Source organism: Cinclus cinclus, chromosome 2 (assembly GCF_963662255.1).
Source record: "Cinclus cinclus chromosome 2, bCinCin1.1, whole genome shotgun sequence".
Classification (NCBI taxonomy): domain Eukaryota; kingdom Metazoa; phylum Chordata; class Aves; order Passeriformes; family Cinclidae; genus Cinclus; species Cinclus cinclus.
Window position 1 is genome coordinate 43,164,951 of NC_085047.1, and position 19,505 is coordinate 43,184,455.

At 36.3% G+C, this 19,505-nt stretch overlaps 1 protein-coding gene across 1 annotated transcript in view; it reads left to right on the plus strand.

Annotated features, from left to right (window-relative positions):
- Nucleotides 1-19,505, plus strand: part of DYNC2H1 (dynein cytoplasmic 2 heavy chain 1) — a 148,359-nt gene that overhangs the window by 98,112 nt on the left and 30,742 nt on the right. Inside the window, exon 83 of the mRNA XM_062514583.1 lies at nucleotides 13,400-13,516. Coding sequence (XP_062370567.1) covers nucleotides 13,400-13,516 — 117 coding nt within the window. The remainder of the gene's footprint in view (nucleotides 1-13,399; nucleotides 13,517-19,505) is intronic.

The following is a 19,505-nucleotide window of genomic DNA, read 5'->3' on the forward strand; positions in this document are numbered from 1 at the left end:
GAGTATCATATGAGACAAGTAAAGTCTCAGTGAGGTTGAAGAATAAGTTGTTTTTGATATTTTCATAAATTAATAAGTACTCTCATTATCATGCAAGGATGGAGGATAGTTACAGTCTGTATTTGTACAGCACTTGATTCTTCTATGCCCACCATCCCAGTGATGGCAGAAGTGGAAAGCAAGTCTGTGGATTTGCAGTAACATTTTATGACCTCCTGACACTGATTGTGCACTCATAATTGAAACTTGCTTTTTAAAGTTCATGGAGTAATGTCTCAAGTGAGTGGGATGCCATGCTGGAGCAGGGAAAGAGACTGAAGAGACAGAGGCAATGTGTGATGAACTGACCACAGCCCCCATTCTCTTGCTCTGCACTACTCGGGTTGGAGGAGGTAGAGGTTTCAGGAATGAAGTTGACCCCTGGGAAAAATGAGAAATGGTGAGAAGGCATTTGAAGATTAATTTCTTATTATCCTAATCTGATTTGATTAGCAATAAATTAAATTAATTTCCACAATTCAAGTCTGTTTTGCCTGTGATGGTAAATCACAGAATGACTAGGTTGGAAGAGATCTTCAAGATCGTTGACTCCAGCCCATGCCCTAACATCTCAACTAGACCATGGCATCAAGTGCCACATCCAGTCCTTTTTTTAAACACATCCAGGGATGGTGACTCAACCACCTCCCTGGGTGACCATTCCAGTACTTTATTCTTTCAGTGAAAAACTTTCCTAATATCCAACCTGTATTTCCCTTGGTGCAGCTTAAGACTGTGTCCTGTTGTTCTGTCAGTTGTTGCCTGGAGATGGAGACCAATCCCTACCTGGCTACAACCACCTTTCAGGCAGGTGTAGAGTATTAAGGTCACCCCTGGGTCTCCTTTTCTCCAGGCTAAACAACCCCAGCTCCCTCAGCTGTTCCTCACAGGGTGTGTGTTCCAAGCTACTCACCAGCCTTGTTGCCTCCTCTGGACAACTGGTGAGTGATCTCTCCCTGTCATTAGCTTAGTCCTTGAACCTTTCCTTACACTTTCTTTTCCCTGTCCAGCTGGGAAGGTGAGTGATAGAATAGCTTTGATGGGCAGGTGATGGCCAGCCAAGGTCAACCCAATACACCTTCAAAATGCTTAAGGACATCAGAGATGTAAAACAATCCTTTGGGATTCATTGCTGAAGAGTCAGCAGACTGTAGCTTCTCACCAAATTTTCAAATAAATACTACAAAAATTATTTATTTGTATATTTTATATATTAAGTAAAAAATGTGAGCTCTGAATATTCATAACCTAAATACTAACTGGGTTCGAGTTCATCTGAACTTGCTGGAAGTATTTCTCCTATATTTTGTCCTTTGGAATTTTATTTGCTTTTCAGCCAGGTCAGTGATACTCTGCAGTTTGGGTGGGGTTCAGATTTTCCAGCAAAATTACTTGCTTTAAGAACTTTTGTGATACTAATTTTATAGTCTCAAATATAATCCAAATCTGTCTATCATTTTCTGTGACAGAGTAGGGATATAATACCTTATATTTATTTTTCTCAGATTTTATTTATTAAATTTTCCTTCTTGCTGGAATTCACAAACTTGCGAGCATATTTTTTTGGATAATCGCTACACATTGGCAGCAAAACTAATATAATAGAAAAAATATTTTCTAAGGGTGACAGTCATCTAACAAAGCTTTATTTCTCTCACAGTTGGGTGCCTAATCTAATGGTTATCTAGGTTCCCTGTGTATTACAGTCCAGCTCCAAGATACCATATTCATGCCTGCCATGGAGTGAATTACGTAGATTTGTGAAATCCTGTTTCCTTCACTGATACTATCTTCAGTTAGTGTTTTAATATTTCTTAAAATAACTCCTGTGTTAACACCAAGTATTTTATTTAGATGTTATTCTAACATTTCCCACAAGTCAATGATATTTTAAAAACAGATACCATGGAATTACAGTTTATCTTTGAAATACACAGAGGTTTTCTCAGATTTTTAGTTCAACTCTTAGGGGATATTTTGTTTAAATCCCTCTAGAAAAGATTTGTGATGTATTTATTGATTCAAGCCACTTCAAATTCCACAGACTGATGTTGGAATAATTTCTTATGAGTTTGTTATTATATTAAATGTTTAGGTACTGTGATAGAAAAATAAGATAACCAAATTCAAAGCCAATTGAAATTAAAACAAAGAAACCCCAGTGTAATACCTCTCAACTAGCTTCAATCATGAACAGTATCCACCTCTTTAACTAGTCATCGATTTAATGTTTTGTTACTATGGAAAGACAAGCAGCTACAGGGTATAATTTGTGCCAGGCTTAGATAGGCATCTGAAATAAAGGAGTGAATCACCTTTTAGAATTACTTATTTCTTTCCTTTGAACTTTGAATCAAGCTTTGTAATAATGTCAACAGCATTTCTAAAACTCGTATAATGAACATTTTAATGAGCATTTAAGAGACTAGAGAAAATAGCCATAACTGTGAGGTTGTTGCTTCCTCAGAATACAGGAAGGTTTCTATTCTTCTGAAAACTGTTTGAAAAATTAGATTTTTATTAGAACAGGATTTTGAAAATAATTGTTTTTGACATTTTTGTATTAAGCATTGTAACAATGTAAATATAGTTGTCACACTTGCATTTTATATCTAAGTATTCAATTTCAAATTGAAAAGTTCAGGAGGAGGAAGTGAAATTTCAAGCATCCTAAAGTATGCAAGTTACTGTGCTTGTCTCCAAGACAAAAAAGGGATTTTATTCATTAGTAGACTTTTCTTGCTTGTTTTATTTTCCAGGGCAGTGAAAGACCAACACATTTCAAATTTCATTTGGTTGTTAGGAGTTCTATTTTATTCACTGCTAAAGCCAGTGAATGGTTCATTATGCATCCTTAGGCAAGGCTATCATTAACGGAAGAGAGTGTGCTTGTGAGACTGACCTTGTGAGACTTGCCCCCTGTCTGCTAGCATGCTGAGAGTGCACTCAGTCTCCTGGTTGAGATCATTGATAAAGATACAAAAGAGAATTGGCTGCACCACTGGTGACCACCCAACAGCTGGATTGAAGTCCCTGTTAGTGTATGAGTGTGTTCATGCTCTTTGCATGGGCTGTTTATTTCCCAATATTATCTGCTCCTTTGCTTCCTACACCATGTACAGATGTCTTAGAATACCTCAGGCTTTATGTACCATGCCTCACTTATGTTCTCTTACATTCGGCCAATGCCCCATGTTTTCTTTGAACTTTTTCATGTGTGTTGAAACCCATTTCACCACTAATTCTTTCCTGCTGGTCTTATCTCCAGCTGGGCCTTGGCTTTTCTAATTTCATCTTGAATTGCCCAATCAAGCAGTTCTTGATGTTTCTCCTTATATGTTGGTTTTTTGTTTTGTTTTGTTTTTTTTTTTCCTTTCAATCCAGCGAGATACTCATGCTTACTCAGTCATTTTGCTAAAAATCTTGGCCTCTCTGCACAATGAGGGGACTTGTTCTGAAGCTCATTCAAAAATAGTCTTCTATTCCCCTTTTAAATCAACTGAAATTAATGTGCTGTCCACTCTACTGCCTCAAATTTTCTCTCTCCTTACTATACTGTATCATATTTTCTTTCTCTCTTATGGCCAGTAAACTAATGTGTCTTATTTCCTTAAGTACGAAATCTTAATTCTGCAGTTTACTTCATGGCTATCCTCAACATATATATAAATGATAATTTCTGCCTGCATTTGCAATGTGGGCTGTTAACCAGCACTTCAGAAATTTCCTTCAGTGAAGTCATCATTAATTATACAGCTTTTTCACATACATCTTGAAACACAAAGATGCAGAGTTGCAAATAGTGGTAGTTACAGGGCTTCTGTGACTAAAAGGTAACTCTTAAAGATTTTGTAAGCTCTAACTCCCATGAAAAAATTGTTGATGCAGTTTTCTTTGACATAATATAATGCTTGTAAGTTTTTTTTTTAATTCTCAGTAAAGGTCTCATCTCACAGATCACTATTATAAATTTGTTTTTGTACATAACTCCAGTGCATAGTGTTATAGAGAATATTTAAAAATGCCTATGAATGATCTGTGCCTGTATTCATATTTATTTTCATGTGGGAGGAGTGACTGAAACCCCAATGGGCTGTGCTGACATTTAGCGAGACCTAGACAGGCTGGGAAGCTGGGCAGAGGGAAAGCTAAAGCAGTTCAACAAAGGCAAATACAGGGTCCTGCACCTGGAAAATAATAACCCCAGGCACCAGCACAGGCTGGGGGCTGAGCTGCTGGAAAGCAGCTCTGCAGAGAAGGACCTGGGGGTCCTGGTGGACAACACGCTGTCCCTGAGCCAGCAGTGCCCTCCTGGCCAAGAAGGCCAGTGGTGTCCTGGGATGCACTAGGAAGAGCAGTGCCAGCAGGTCGAGGGAGGTGATCCCGCCCCTCTGCCCAGCCCTGCTGAGGCACATCTGGAGTGCTGTGTCCAGGTCTGGGCTCCCCAGTTAAAGAAAGACAAGGAGCTACTGGAGGGGGTCCAGGGAGGACTGTGATGACTGGGGGACCAGAGCATATGCCTTACAAGGAATGGCTGGGAGAGTTAGGTCTGTTTCACCTGGAAAAGGGACTACTGAGGGATTTTATCAATGTTTACAGATACCTTAAGGGTGGGTATCAAGAAGATGAGGCCAGACTCTCTTCAGTGGTGCCCAGTGACAAGACGGGGAGCAGTAGGCACAAACTCAATCACAGGATGTTCTGTCTGAGGAAAAACTTCCTAAATATGAGGGTGACAGAAAACTGGAATAGGCTGCCAGAGAGGATATGGTTGAATATCTCCTTTTGTGGAGATACTGAAAACCTGTCTGGAGGTGATGCTGTGTGGCCTGCTCTGGGTGAATCTGCTTTGGTGCAGGGGCTGGACTAGATGATCTCTAGAGGTCCCTTCTGACCCCAGCCATTTTGTCATTTTGTGATTCATACCATGACATTTCATACTCATCATGAATGGCAGCTGAATAATTTGAAAACTTGAGAGATTGTTCTAGCAGAAACTCAGCATAGAGAATTAATACTGACATGTTACATCAGCATGACTTAAGAAGATTAGGTATCTGAACAATGTCAATTTTACAATATCAGGCAAAAAGCATGTTGCCGAACTTGAATGCTCCACAGGAATTAATACTAGCACAGAAATCTCAAATGGAATCATTCCTTTTATAGATGGGATTGCTTAAAGAGAAACAACAATTTATTTAATTAAATCCATCAGAAATCAAAAGGAATAGCTAATTGGACCTTAGTGTAGCTACTATATACAGTATTTACTTGAAATAAATACTCTTGCTCTTCTGTCTGTATTTGGAAATGAGAAATTTTGTAGGAAAAAAGTTACCTTTATATAAGTATTTTTTATTATGGGATGGCTATTTCTCAAGTTAAAATTAATATCAACCTAATAATGAAGAACAGTATAGAGCAATATAGTAAAGCAGACAAGGTACAAACCAGGGTCAGGAAACATGAAGCAAATTTTGCCTCATTAAATATAATTGCAATGATCTCACTGACTTCAGGAAAACAGCATTGTATCATTGGGTTCTTCTTTTTTTTTTATTTAGTTTCTGATCTACTCTTATTTTCATTAAGTCTCTTCCTACTATTCCTTGCATATCCTTTTACTTACATTAAAAGTGCTCTCTGTCTTACTAAAACTGTGATCAGATATACTGTTCCAGAACTGCTTTTTGCCTTGTTTCTGGGAACAACAGAAACAGAAGGTGTAGGAGAGGGTGTATGAGGACATTGAAATTGCTGGATCATGGCTGAGTTTGCACATCAAATCTCCACGGTTGTTATTACCCAGGTCAGATGAAGAACAGTCAGGATATGTCCACCCAATATTGAAGTCATATATCTGACTGCAGTATTTCTGCTGTATATGGAATAGGTGGGCTGTGCAGCTGTAATGATAGCTGTGTCTTCCTGAGTGTTTGTCAACAGACACAATTTTCTCTTTCACCATCCAGCTCAACAGGACTTAGAGCATGAATTTTATATTTACTGTTCCTCCATAATTCTAATTACGCCACCTAGAGTAATATGTGTATAATTATTGAAAATTATTTTAATTGTTGAAAATAAATTCGTATTATTCTTTAAATTCTTATGTTATTACTAGAGATTCCAGATGAACATAAGTTTATTTTCCTAAATAATTTAGCAATTATATAATCTTTCAATTATTCAAAGCAGTTAATTACTGACATTTATTACATCCCACATCATGAATACATGACTAATAGTCTGTAGTAGAAATTGATGAGTAATGTCAACCTGTATTTATTACCTTGTGACTAAGAGATCTGAGTACTTGAAAGGAATTTTTTGAAATATGGGGAGTATTTTGAATACACCTGTGGTAATGCATGAAAGAAATGTGCTGTGCCATTAATGGAGAGGAAGCCACAGTACTGTGCTGTAACAAAAAGAGCTAGAAAACATCTCTTTACCGATTTAGTGAATCAGTGTAATGCTTCAAATAACCTTATTAATTCTCATAGGACTGGTGCTGTGTATATGAAAATATATTGGTGATGATCTGCATGAGAAATTGCTTCTCTTCTAAAAACAGGCTGCCATTTTCCAGTCACCTTAAATTTTGTCGGAGATAAGGTCATTAGTTAAGGTCTTCTGGCATTCCTTTTAGCTTCATGGTCTCCACATATGTATCCTGTGATACATATTATGGAGTAAAACTCTTAGTTATTCTTTCGGAGGATGTTCAACTAGGGCTCGTGTTTTCCATCTGCAGCATGCTGCTGACTTTCTTTCCTCCTCTGAACTCCTGCTTTACAGAGGGTTTTCCTGTTGTCAGAGGTGTGTGATACATGATCCACTTCGGTATAAAGGATGCAGGTGTGGTCAGTGTCTTTGGCACATTGACTCTGTATCTGACTGAGGAGGCATGTGTCTCTGTATGGAGTCCAGCCCTACTTCAGATCCTTCATGAGTGAAAGTGCAGCTTTGGGGGGGCCTTGATGGAACAAGGAAAGAGCAAGCACTGTCTCTTACTGATCCACATGCAGTAGGAATGATTTGCTTACAAGTGCCATTAAAGTACCTTCCTCCTGACAGCATCCATGGATCCTGCTCTTGCATGGAGGGTAAGTGCCACAGTCAGGGACTGAAAATCAGAGAGGTTTCAATGCCAGCTTAATCTTAGGCTACTTTCTCAGCAATGAGGGAACAGCAGCTAGGATGTGAGAAACAGTTTGGAAGCACATAGTTCTGGGATGCCACACAGAAACCTGCTCTCTTGTGACACAGGAAAGACACAGTTGCATTGCACTGGGTTTGTGCTTTCACAATATTTACCAAAGTAATTAAGCTATAGCTTCATATTTTAGTTTGAGCTGTAAAATCTTATAAAACCAGAAATATCTCCTTTAACAGCTATGTAAAGGAATATATTGTTTCATTCAGAGAAAGGGAGCATAGAAGGGGTTTCTTTGCTAAGACTACATCTTTTTAAAACTGGCAGATGGCAGTAGAGTATCTGTTTTGGCATCTGTAGATTTACTGGGAGGACTTTGCTAGATTTTTGTACAAAAAAAAATATTTTTAACATGATCCATAATATTGAAAAGAATACCAGTTATCTGACTAGCAAATCTTTCCAGCTTTGCATTCTTAGAACAGTAATCATATGGAGTTCAGAAATGATTGATCTGAGATTTTTTTAAATTCACTGATAGCATTTCACAAGATATTTTCAACTGTATTGCTTTGCTCTTTTTCACGTCTTAATACTGTGTATAAAATTTGATTTGATTCTGAAATGAATACGAGACTTAGATGTAAGTCTGTGTTTATTATATACTGTATTGGCAATGTAGCATTTTTTGTAATAGTTGTGAATAACTGAAAGCAAGACTTCATCTCATGCATGAATAAAGAACAGAAATAGATTTTGTGTTACTAGGAATCTGTCCTGTCTAAGTTTCAGAGAAGGAGAAGTTAAAATCTTGAGATTTCCTCATTTTTATTTTTTCCATTAATTTTAATTTTCATGTAAAACATTACTTTTTAGTAGTTCCATGGGAAATCACATGGGAACATTCGTTGTCTTTATAGCTTTCCATTTTGTTCATTATCTCTCATAATTTCTCTAGATGCATGTTTTTTCTATTCTATTGTGCTGGTCAGTATTGTAGCAGCATATGTCTGTAGATGCACCCAAAAATATACAATAGATTAAAAAGCTGAGATATGCAAGCAGTTTAATAACTAGGTAAATAAATACTGGCATTCTTAGTTTGACCCCCCCACACCTTTCTTAATATATGCAGTCTGTGTTTTTCTGTGCTGATAACTCAGAGAAAAACATGCAGTGCATGAATTTTCCACTAAGACTATACTTGGAGAGAAAATACTTGGTAGCAGTTTCTCTAGGCTGTTCATCAGTAATTAGATGAATTGTTCACAAATAAACTGCTCTACTGAATTTTTTATATAAATGATTTTGTGATTAGTTAACTTTACTTAAAACAGATTATACAAAGAATTGCATTTCAGAATAATCTTCTTGTCCCTCTTTAAACAGATGATTATTGGTGATTGCTTTTATATTTTTATTACCTCTTTTTCTATCCCTCTCATAATTTTAATTAAGGTACTGTTTTTCTGCTTAATGGTAGAGTTTTTCACTCTTCTCTATTTCACTTTCTCTCTTTCACTGTTCTATTAATTCAAAATATTTAATTTACATTTGGTGTGAACTAGCATAATATATAAGAGCTTTTAGTGTATAATATATAAAAAGAATACATTGCAATAACAAAGGAGAATATTCAAAGGTTGGGTATTGTAAAAGTATTCTTACTCTGAGTACCCTGTATTATACATCTATGATTAAATTTTCAGTTTCCTTAGTAATGGGTGAGAGTGCAAAGGATATGATTCTACAGACCTAGATGTATGAATCTGTGCTGGTACCTTCTGATCTCGCTGTGTGTTCATGGAAACATCACGTTTAAGGCAAGCTTAATATAGAGTAAGTTTTGAAGTTGACTACAGGCTGGCCTGAGAGAAACTGAGTTCTTCTCAAGCTTTGTAGCTAAGTTTCCAGAGAATTAAATTAAAATTCTCATTCTGATTTCCACAGCACAGACCTATCTATCTGAGGTACCTATGTAAGGAACTTAGTTTTCCTATGTACTCAATAAGAGAACCTTTCAAATGCAAGTTATTCCACTTAAGATCTGCCTATTGATTATTTAGGGAGGCTAAGATGGTAATATATTTGAGTAAGTTTTAAGTAAGCTTTAAGTAAGTGCCTAAGGATAAGTAAGGGTGAATTTGTGTTTGCGTAATGTGACTGTGTACGGTGTCCTCTTTCAACCCAAGAGTTTGTTTTATTTTCTTAAATACAGATTCCTAATCATACTGCTTTTGTCATCTGAACCAAGGTCTTCTTCCTTCTAGGTACTTTTCCAGTCTGTGTGCTCATTCCTGTCCTGTTGTTTTCATATGACCTCCAGAAATGTATTCCTGATAATCCTTTTTCTTTTAAATCCAGTTTCCCTTCTAGCTCAAAACTTATTTGTCTTACTTGGAGGTGAAAACACCTATGTGGAGCAACTGCAAACATACCACATTCCCTTGGACACTTCTGTGATACACCTGAGAATTCTAAAAGGGTGATATATCCCATTTGTGGTTTTATTCAGGTGCTTCCCAGTTTCAACACATTCTTTGTCACAGTCCATGCATTTGATTCTTATTTTTACAGCACATAAACCAAAACGAGAAAGTTCCATATCTGATATTGCGGAAAACCTTTTAATTAGGGCAATAAAGCAGTGGAAGACATCATCCAGGGAGATGGTTCAGTCTCTGTTCTTGAGATTTTTCAAAACCAGATCAAGCCCTGAGCAACCTAGTCTGATTTTAAAGCTCATCATGCTTCCAACAGGAGATTACACTAGAGACTTCCTTAGGTTCTTTCTAGTGTTAATTGTTCTATGATCCTATTTTAAAAAATACATTTCCCTTTTCATTTTCATAACATCCAGAAAGGGAATGATTTGAGAGTAAGCATTTTCTCAAGCTCTAGCTGATTCAATGTAGCATAGACTGGTCAATACTGTAAGGAACTTCACTGGGATTTGTGAGAATGAAATACTTACACCATTGAAGTTCTAATATCAACCTTGTAATCATACTTAAATAGCAATATGTGGTAGTATTTTACAGTCTGCAGTTCTTTCCTAAATTTGGACAGATGTCATGCCATCAAATTTGCAATCCATTAGCAAAAGTTTGGGGTGTTGCAGCAGTTCAAAAGTGGGGTTAACCTGAGTATTTTGACATGAATCAAATGTATTTTTCATCTGTGTCTTGAATGTCAATGACTATTCCAGGTTACAATTTTGAAAAAATACTCAGGCTGAAAGAGCCACCCATTCAGAAAGTTTCAGCCTAACCCATTAATTAAAAAAAAAAAAAGAACAAAATTGCAGTGAATCTAAAATTGTCCTGTCATGGAAACTTCAGGAGTAAATTGTGCTACCATCATACCTGCTATACCCGAGAAGAGAAATGGGATGAACTGTAAAGAGTTCAAGATTTTCCATGAACATTTGAAGGAGATCATTGTATGTTACAATACTCTAAAACATTGAGAGTTAAAACTTGATTTGTTTTGATTCTATACTTTTAAATTAAGTGTTTACCTCTTGATAATGATAACCCAATATTTTTAAACTGCTTTGATCGAATGCACAAAGCAGAAACACGTGTAGGCACACTGAAGGAAAAATAATTAAATAAAGGATAGATACTGTATTTCCTATTTAAACTATATTGACAAATTTTATAATTAGATAATGAAAAAAACAGCTAACCCCATACAGTACAGTTAGAAAAATACTTTAAGTACGTCACTCCATCTTGCAGTCACTCCTTCTCAAAATCATTTTAGCTGTATGGAGATACATGTTTATATCTCTAAAGGTGCTTTGAAAATGAATACCAGAGTTAATGTTTTCAATCCCCCATAATCACAAAGCAATCATATAAACATGTTTCAGCTTTATAGTATGCACTATATGCAAGTTTATATGAAGTACTACATACTCAATTATACAGTTAAAGTGTATTTGATACAAATGTTTTATTGCTTAGCAAATGATGGCAGGCAACTACCCAAAAACAAATTAAAAGATACAAAACTATAGCTAAAAGAATGATATCTGGAAGGCACGAATGTGTGTTTATTATCTGTGTTGCTTGTCAGAACATTTGCATGTGCAGAGTGAAAATGAGGAAGAATAGCACGAATGATAAAGATACTATGATCAAAACATTCATCAGAGAAATTAATTTTTCGCTAAATTAAACAAGGATCTTTTTTGATATACACAATAGCTGGAGCACACAAAAGATTATGAAAATTTAAAATTAAGTTATGAGAATGAATGGGTGAAATGTTATTTTATATAACAGAAACGATAAAGAGCAGTAGCTTATATTTTCTTTTCATTTTAGCTACCAGAATACTGCCAGAAACCCTTTTAGGCCTTTGCATACACTGTTGTTTTTAAACCCAGATGAGATTTGGCTTTCCTTATTTGACCCCAACACAACTAAGTAATATCTTTCTACCCCTGCTGGGTAGTTCATCCTTGTGCCCATCTTCTGTGGGAGACCTCATCATAGTCCAGAGCTTCCTGGTGAGGGGAAGAGGAGGGGCAGGCACTGATCTCTGCTCTGTGGTGACAGTGACAGGACCTGAGGGAATGGACTGAAGCTGTGTCAGGGGAGGCTTAGGTTGGATATCAGGAAAAGGTTCTTCACCCAGAGGGTGTTTGGGCACTGGAACAGGCTCCCCAGGGCAATGGTCACAGCACCAGCCTGGCAGAGTTCAGAAAACTTCTGGACATTGCTCTCAGGCACATGGTGTGACTCTTAGGGGTGTCCTGGACTTCAGTGATCCCTGTGGATCCCTTCCAACTCAGTGTATTCTAGGATTTGAGGTCACTAGCTTCCTTTATGTCCATGATGATGATCTGTCATGATTGTCCAGCTTTCTTGGCCTCTCTTTGCCCTCCAAAAACTGCTTCCTGCTAAAAAGATCCCTGACTAAGCTGAAATTTACTCTCCTGTGTTCTGAGATTGTGATTCTACTACTGGCCTTATAATCTTCTCTCAGGATTTTAAACCACAGTCTCATGGTCAGTGCTTGTTATAGAAGTTAAAATGATGGTTGGGTGTGCTATCATCTTGCAGTCCGTCATAGTCCCTATAAAGGCTGATAAATAAGAAGGAGAGGTTTGCTTCAGTGAAAGAAAATGAAAAACAAAACAAAGCACTTAGTCATTGCACATCTTTCAAGACTAGAAAATAAGTCAAATCCCAGCAGAAACAACTTGACTTTCTTCCTCAGTCTGTGTTATAATTAAATAGTCCAGACCTTCTGAATGATTAATACATTTTTACTATGAAGCTTAAATCTTTATTGTCAAGCAAAAGAGGAGAGAATTAGTAAGTTGATCTCTAAAATGCCTTACAAAAAATATACTGTGAAAAATAACTAAATTTCAGTGAAAATGCCTCAGAAATAGCAGGAGGTTTATTTACTGTTTAAGGGATGGACTGCAATATCACTGAAGAATTTTAATTTCAGTGGCCTTTGTTCCCAATGTATGTATGTATTTTATCAGTTGATTTGCAAACTTACTAGGGTTGCTAACAATGAAAAGCAGTTGGACCTAATGAAATAGAAGCTCCCCTTCTTTCTGGAAGGTTTGCAGTTATTTTTTTAATTTCATGCTTTCTTTTTTAATAGATATGCATTTAAATAGGTTGAGGTAGAATGAATATGTAAATAAGATATCCTGGTCAGATGAGATTGAATTTCCTATAACTGTCTTGAGTTTTGGTCCCTGATAGCTATTGTATGCATTTAGTAACATATTTCGGGAGTTTTTTTCCTTAAATTTTTAATTACAGCTGGAGCCTAGTAAAAGGCAGAGCTTGAGCCTAGTTAAAGGCAGAGCTCAAGTTTTGTCTCTAAGTTATGTGAAAAAGAGGCTTTTTACTTAATTATGCACCTCATTAGTTTTTAAATTATAACTGAACAAAGACAATTACTGTAATAAGAAAATACATAGGGTTTTTTTGTGGTTTAGTATGAATGAAGTATGTTTCAATATTTTTAATATTCAAGTATGTTTCATACTTGAATATGGATATTGTTTATGTTTTGATCAGATCATGATCAATAGTCAAGTATGCAGGAAAGGATAGTTTGTAAATAAATTGAAGAGTATTTGCTAGTGTATGGCATTTTTGTACTAAAAGAAGTTTGTTTATCCTTCTTCAAGAGTGCATTTGTATTCTCATCACTCAGGTCATTTCACAGCTTCGGATCCTGAGTAGGTCAGTAACTGCCGGCTGCAAATTTGACAGAGAAATATGGTCTACAGAACTTTCTCCTGTTCTCAACTTATGGAAGAAACTTAATCAGGTAGGAATATACTAATTTGAAAAGACAACTTTGATTTCTGGTAAATACATGAAAAATATTGTCGAAGAAATTATCTCAAGTATTGAAGCATAAGAAGAGAAAAACTAAATTAAATGCATTTGAGATGGAAAGTACAATGTTAGATGCATAATTAGCTACAAAGTCTGTATATGATATAACAGGCTATCACCTTTTTCTCCATATGGAGGTGAGACCACACTCTAAATAAGAGACTAACATCCTTTATGTGTTTCCAAGAAAAATGCTAAGGTACTTTAGATTTTTATTTAGTCTCTTCATTTGTCTAATATTTACAATGTGTAATGATTTCAGATACAATGAAGTTTTTCCTTTACAGTGTTGAAATACGGTATTAACTTTTAACTGAGGTTCATGAAAATCCTCTCTGCAGTATCCACTATCACTTCCTTTATGTTCCTTTGTTGGTCTACCTTGGTGCAGTTTGGTGGTGTTTTTTAACTTAAGCTGTAAAACTTGAATTCTTGTATAATTCTTAAATTCTACAACCATTGAATTCTTATTCCAGGTACACATTTAGATGTGATGGGTGTGAGTGCAGACACTATGCACACTTGGGAAGGATTTCTCCCACCTCATGCTAGGTGCCCACTTGGACATTTGGCCATTATTTTGTCTCCTCAGTGGTCGAGTAATAGACCAGAGATGTTATGGCATAAAACTATGTCTTTTACACAGCAACACTGTAATGGGAAAAACCTTTCCCTTACTCAAATAACCATGTATGAAGAAGCAACATGAGGTACATATTGGAATTTGCCATTACATTTTGAAATATCTCATTAAATTCTTGTCTAATCCATGCTAAGAGAATGATGCATCATGTTTGTGTGTCAAAGCAGTCTTCTGGTACTAAATAACTTCATGTTGAAATCTGTGGCTTCTGAAAATGGACTTTCTGTTAATCAGGTCTGTGATCCTGTAAGGAAAAGTATATTTCAGTGGGACACTGTAATTTTTCTTTGAAAAAGCTCACATGAAACTATTACATAAACATACACATAAGCAATAACAAAAATAGAGATTTTGATTGTAGTGTTTGGAAGATGAGTAAATGAGGCCAGTTTTAAACAGTTAAATCTGCACTGCATTAATACTCATTAAGAACACACGTTGCTGATATCTAGTTCTTTATAATTGTTTCACATTAGCACTGCAGATTCAAAGTACATCCTCTTTAAAACTTGGGTCATAAATTAGCTGTGAGTATGCAGTACCATGAAGCTGAAGACACACAGCTGGTACTGGTGGCTGAGGTTCTTGACAGTCACCTACGTGGAGGTAATCAAGACTTCCTGAGAGCTCTTTGGCAAGGAAAGCTGGACCTGGTGAAGGCCTCCTCTTTCATCCCTACCATTGTCCTCAAATCTGAGATCTCCTTTCATATGATTTTTTTATCCCTTTACCTCAATTCCTGACCTACAGGCTGGGTGATACTTAGATGGCGTTATTTTCCAGGCTGTAGAAGCTACCTTTATTGTGTCAATTGGCTGTTTTTCTTTGCTGCATGATTTCCTTTTGCTCAAGAGCACAAGTAGATAGGAAGACCTTACTGTGGCCTTCCAGTAAGAGAGCTGGAGAGGGGTGTTTTACAAGGGCATGGAGGGACAGGGCAAAGGGGAATGACCTCAGACTGAAAGAGGGTAGGTCTAGGTTAGATATTAGGAAATTCTTTCCTGAGAGGATGGTGAGACTCTGGCACAGATTTCCCAGAGAGCTAGTGAATACTGCATCCCTGAAATATTCAAAACCAGGTTAAATGGGGCTTTGAGCATCCTGGTCTATGGAAGGTGTCCCTGCCTGTCCAGAAGGGTTGGAACTAGATTATCTTAAAGTCCCTTTCAACCCAAACCATTCAAGGATTCTGTATTGTCTTGAAGTTTCTTTATGCTATTAGTCGATAATGATATAAATCTCTTGAATATATCCTTTAATAGGATGGCTTCTGACCTTTTATAGGGCTTTTTTTTTTGTGTGGGGAACATTTTCTTGAGTGTTTAAAAAAATTAAATACTAACATTCTTTATCAAAATTAGTTTTCATGCTCTGTTCAACCATTAATTGCTTCAAGCTTTGAAAAGGCCTAGGCATCTTTAATATTTCACAGACATTGCATGCAGTTCTACATTCTCATTCTAGATTGATAGTTCAATGAAGGCATCATCTTTGCTTGCAGAATATTTAAAGACCTGGAAATTGGATTGAAGAAGACTGTTGAATTGCTGCTTAAGTTAATAATCATAAATTACTTTATTTATGCATGAAAGGGCAGAGAACATGAAACTAAAACAGTTTCCCAGATTTGAAGAAGTTAAATTTTTAAAAAGTATTCCTGAAGCCTGCAAAAAAAAAAAAAGCAAAAAGACACTCGGAAGTTTTTAATATGTAGACCAAGATTGTTTTGAAAACAGTTGTTGCACATCTGTGTACTGACAGTTCTGAAATTCAACAAAATTCACCACTTGACATAGGTATGTCCTGTAGAATTTACATCTCAGTGATTGATCATAATCTCTTAGTGTGGACATATTTTTGTCTATGCACTCTTAATGAAACTCCAAAGCCAACGAAACCCGATCCACACAGAAGCACCAGGAGGAAGTGGTAAGGAAAAGTAGTGAGCAATTCCCTGCAGCTTGGAGAAGGATGCTCCCATTTTCTGACCTCATCCCTCGTTGTTTAGGGAGTTTTGCTGCCTTCTGGGGGCTCAGCTGTGGGACATGGTGGAAGGACTGCCAGGGCTTGTCTGGCTCTCAGACTGTGACCCCTTGGAGCTTTTCTACATAGACTCCAGTCAGCTGCCAGGGGTAGTCTGGAGCATATGAGGCTCCAAGGGGTCATATCCTTGGATGGAGACTGGATACAGGTCTGGGTAACCTGTTGTAGCTTTGAGCACCTGGCAGTCTCCAGAGGTTCCTTCTAGCCTTGGCTGTTTTGTGGTTCTGTGAATCGAAGTAATTTTTGTTCAGTTTTCAAAGCCTATTACATTCTTTGTGGCCAAAGAGCAAAAATGGCAGATATGCTTTGAAAATGTTACCTTTTTAAATTTTAGATATTTCAAAGTGGGAAATAATATAATTCTTATACATTAATAGGGTAGCAATGACTTAAATGTTATTACTTTTTCAGAAATATTTCTGGTAATTTACAGGGCTTCATTTTTTTCTCTCAGACCATACATGATGCAAAACCCTGTTAAATTTTGCTACCAATTATTCAGATATCCTGAAATTGTTGAACAGAAAGTTTATTATTCTTTATCTACCTATAAGAGTAGAATCATGGCAGTTTCTTCTCCTTCATCCACTGATTATTATTAGTCTAGCCAGAATTCAGACTCTGAGATGTTTAATTGAATTTTACTTTAAATGAAATAGATACTTAAAATGTGCTTCAAAATCAGTGTGCAACTCTGTTGAAATTACACCAGCGAACTTCTCTTTTTATTCAGCCTAATAAAATGAGCATTCTGAACTAATACAGAATGCCTTGACATTTTCACTTATATAAGCCTCGTTTGAAAACATACGTTAATTCTTACCATTGGAAATATCCTTGTTATGAATACTGTCCAAACACTGCTTTTACAATGTTTTGCAGCATGATTTAATAACAACTTAATACTTACCAAATTAATTAAACTCTGATGGACCTGCCATTTAGTTAGAAAAAAACATACTCACATGCTCAGTATTACCTTGCATGAAAGACTTGTTGATCTGTAAAGACTTCACTGAGTAAGTTGTCAAATGTTACACAAATTTTAAAAACCCTTAATGTGGAAGGGTGGCGCACTACAGATTGTTGGCAAGGGCTGGCCCCTTGAGTTAGTCAGAGTTAATTGAACCAGTGTCTGTCCTGGTGTCCTTTCTCTTCTCACTCAGCCTTCTGCCCTGACGGACTGTGGCTTAGGACTGTGGTATAAGCACTCATTGTCACATAACTGGATCAGCTGGAAGTCACTGTCCTGTGGAACTCAGGAGTTGCCTGTCTTGTAACAGTTGTAAAACTATTTTAGAGATGCAGAAAAGTGTGAGGACATGGGGGAATGCATAAGTGTTTCATCACGTCCAAATGACTCTCATGAGGAGAGAGAAGAGAGAGGAATCAGTGTTATATTTTTGTTGTAAGGTGGTTGCATTTTCTGCCTTGTTTCAGAAAAAACCTATATCAGCTCTATGAAAGTTAGAACACCCACCCATAAAAATTTCAGCAGCAACTCCTTCAAAGTTGTTAACTGAATGTATGATTATAAATTATGGGTTCTGTATCTTTTGTTACGTTTGTAAATTGTAACTAATTATTTTTATAAAGTTGCATAATGTTGCAAGAAAATTGTAGTAGTTTTGAAAATTCATGAGTTGCTGCTCTTTTATCTAAACCATTATGGAATCATAGAATCACAGAATATCCTGAATTGAAATGAAACAGAAATATAGTGTCATTCTTTATTTTATTTTCAACAATGAAAAGCATGTGAAAAACAGTGAGAGTCTAATATCTAAAAAAACAGGCAGAGAGACTCAAAGGAGGAGGCAAAATAGGTACATCAAAAGGGCAATGGAGATTTCTAAAACCCCGCACCACTACCACCACCACCACCACCAAAATTACATTTTGAATCAAATACAGAACTAGTAAAGGTATACGAATTTATTTTAATTATATTTGTTACATTTCTGAGGAGGCAGTTTTCAGAACATACTGGAGTTTGCAAAAAGTTGAGTTTAAGGAGGTAGCAAAGTAAAGCTCTGGGACAGTTCAAGTGAGACTTTATGAAGTCTTATATTGTACTAAAACAGCAACACGTACAGAACTGAGAAAGGGAAAATGATCAAAGTCTCAAAATAGGCCTGATAATATTGGTACCAAATGCAGTATTTAATACTAAAGATTAGAATCTATCTTCAGTTTCTTATGATTAGGAAAAGCACTCAGTACTTCAGCAGTTCTTCGTCTTAATTCCCAAGCAAGTCATGAGCATACACATATTTTAAAAGCTGGTGTGATTTATATACATAATGGATTTTAAGACAATGTAATAGGACATTAAATGTATAAGCCGATATTGGTATTCATGTTTAATTTTCCTATGGAAATGGCATATGGGTTGTTTCAACGAATTCTCAGGGGAAAGCATTAGAAAGAGTGATTAATGAATCTGAAATTCATAGGGGACTCTTACGTAAAGGATGATACTGAGGAACTTAGAGGACTTCTCTTTCAATGAGCTTTTGTGAATTAAGAGAGTGTCAAAGATTGAGCAAAGCCTCCAAGGTACAATGTCTTGGGGTTTTCTTTATTTTGTGCAGTTAAACACCTCAGTAAGAAATTATCTGATTTATGTTAGTTTTGTATTACAATTTACATATACTTAGTAAATTATGGTCTCAGAAAAACTGATGTGAAACTGGTTCTATGATTTTTGAATGCATGAAAAGAAAAAGTGCAATATGCAACAATTATAAATACTGTGTTCTTTGGCACTTTGATCAGTAACTTTATTGTATACTTTTTTAATAACGTTGGGAGACTTTATGCTTCATTTTTCTGTTGGTAAGTCAAAAGCCAAAGTACTGCTCATTTAGCTTCTCTCATATTTTAGCTAGGTAGCTGAGTGCAGTATGAGCTTGAAATTAAAAATGTAAAAGTTCTGACAAATGCATGGTGCCTAGGAAAGATTATAGAGGTAAATATCCATGTGTTCTGGAAAGCAAGATGCCATGTGACAATTCAGAAAGTTATTTAACCTGAAAAATAATCAAAACTTCTTATTTTAAGACTACATATTTCAGAGAAAGTAAAATCAGATTTTATCTTCACTAAATTACTCAAAATTGAAATAGCAAAACATTTTTTCCCATAGGCTAGGGTTTACTTTTTGCATTTGTGCCTTGCAGAATTTTCCAAAAAGTTTTTTATTCTCTAATTGGAATTCATTACAGTATTT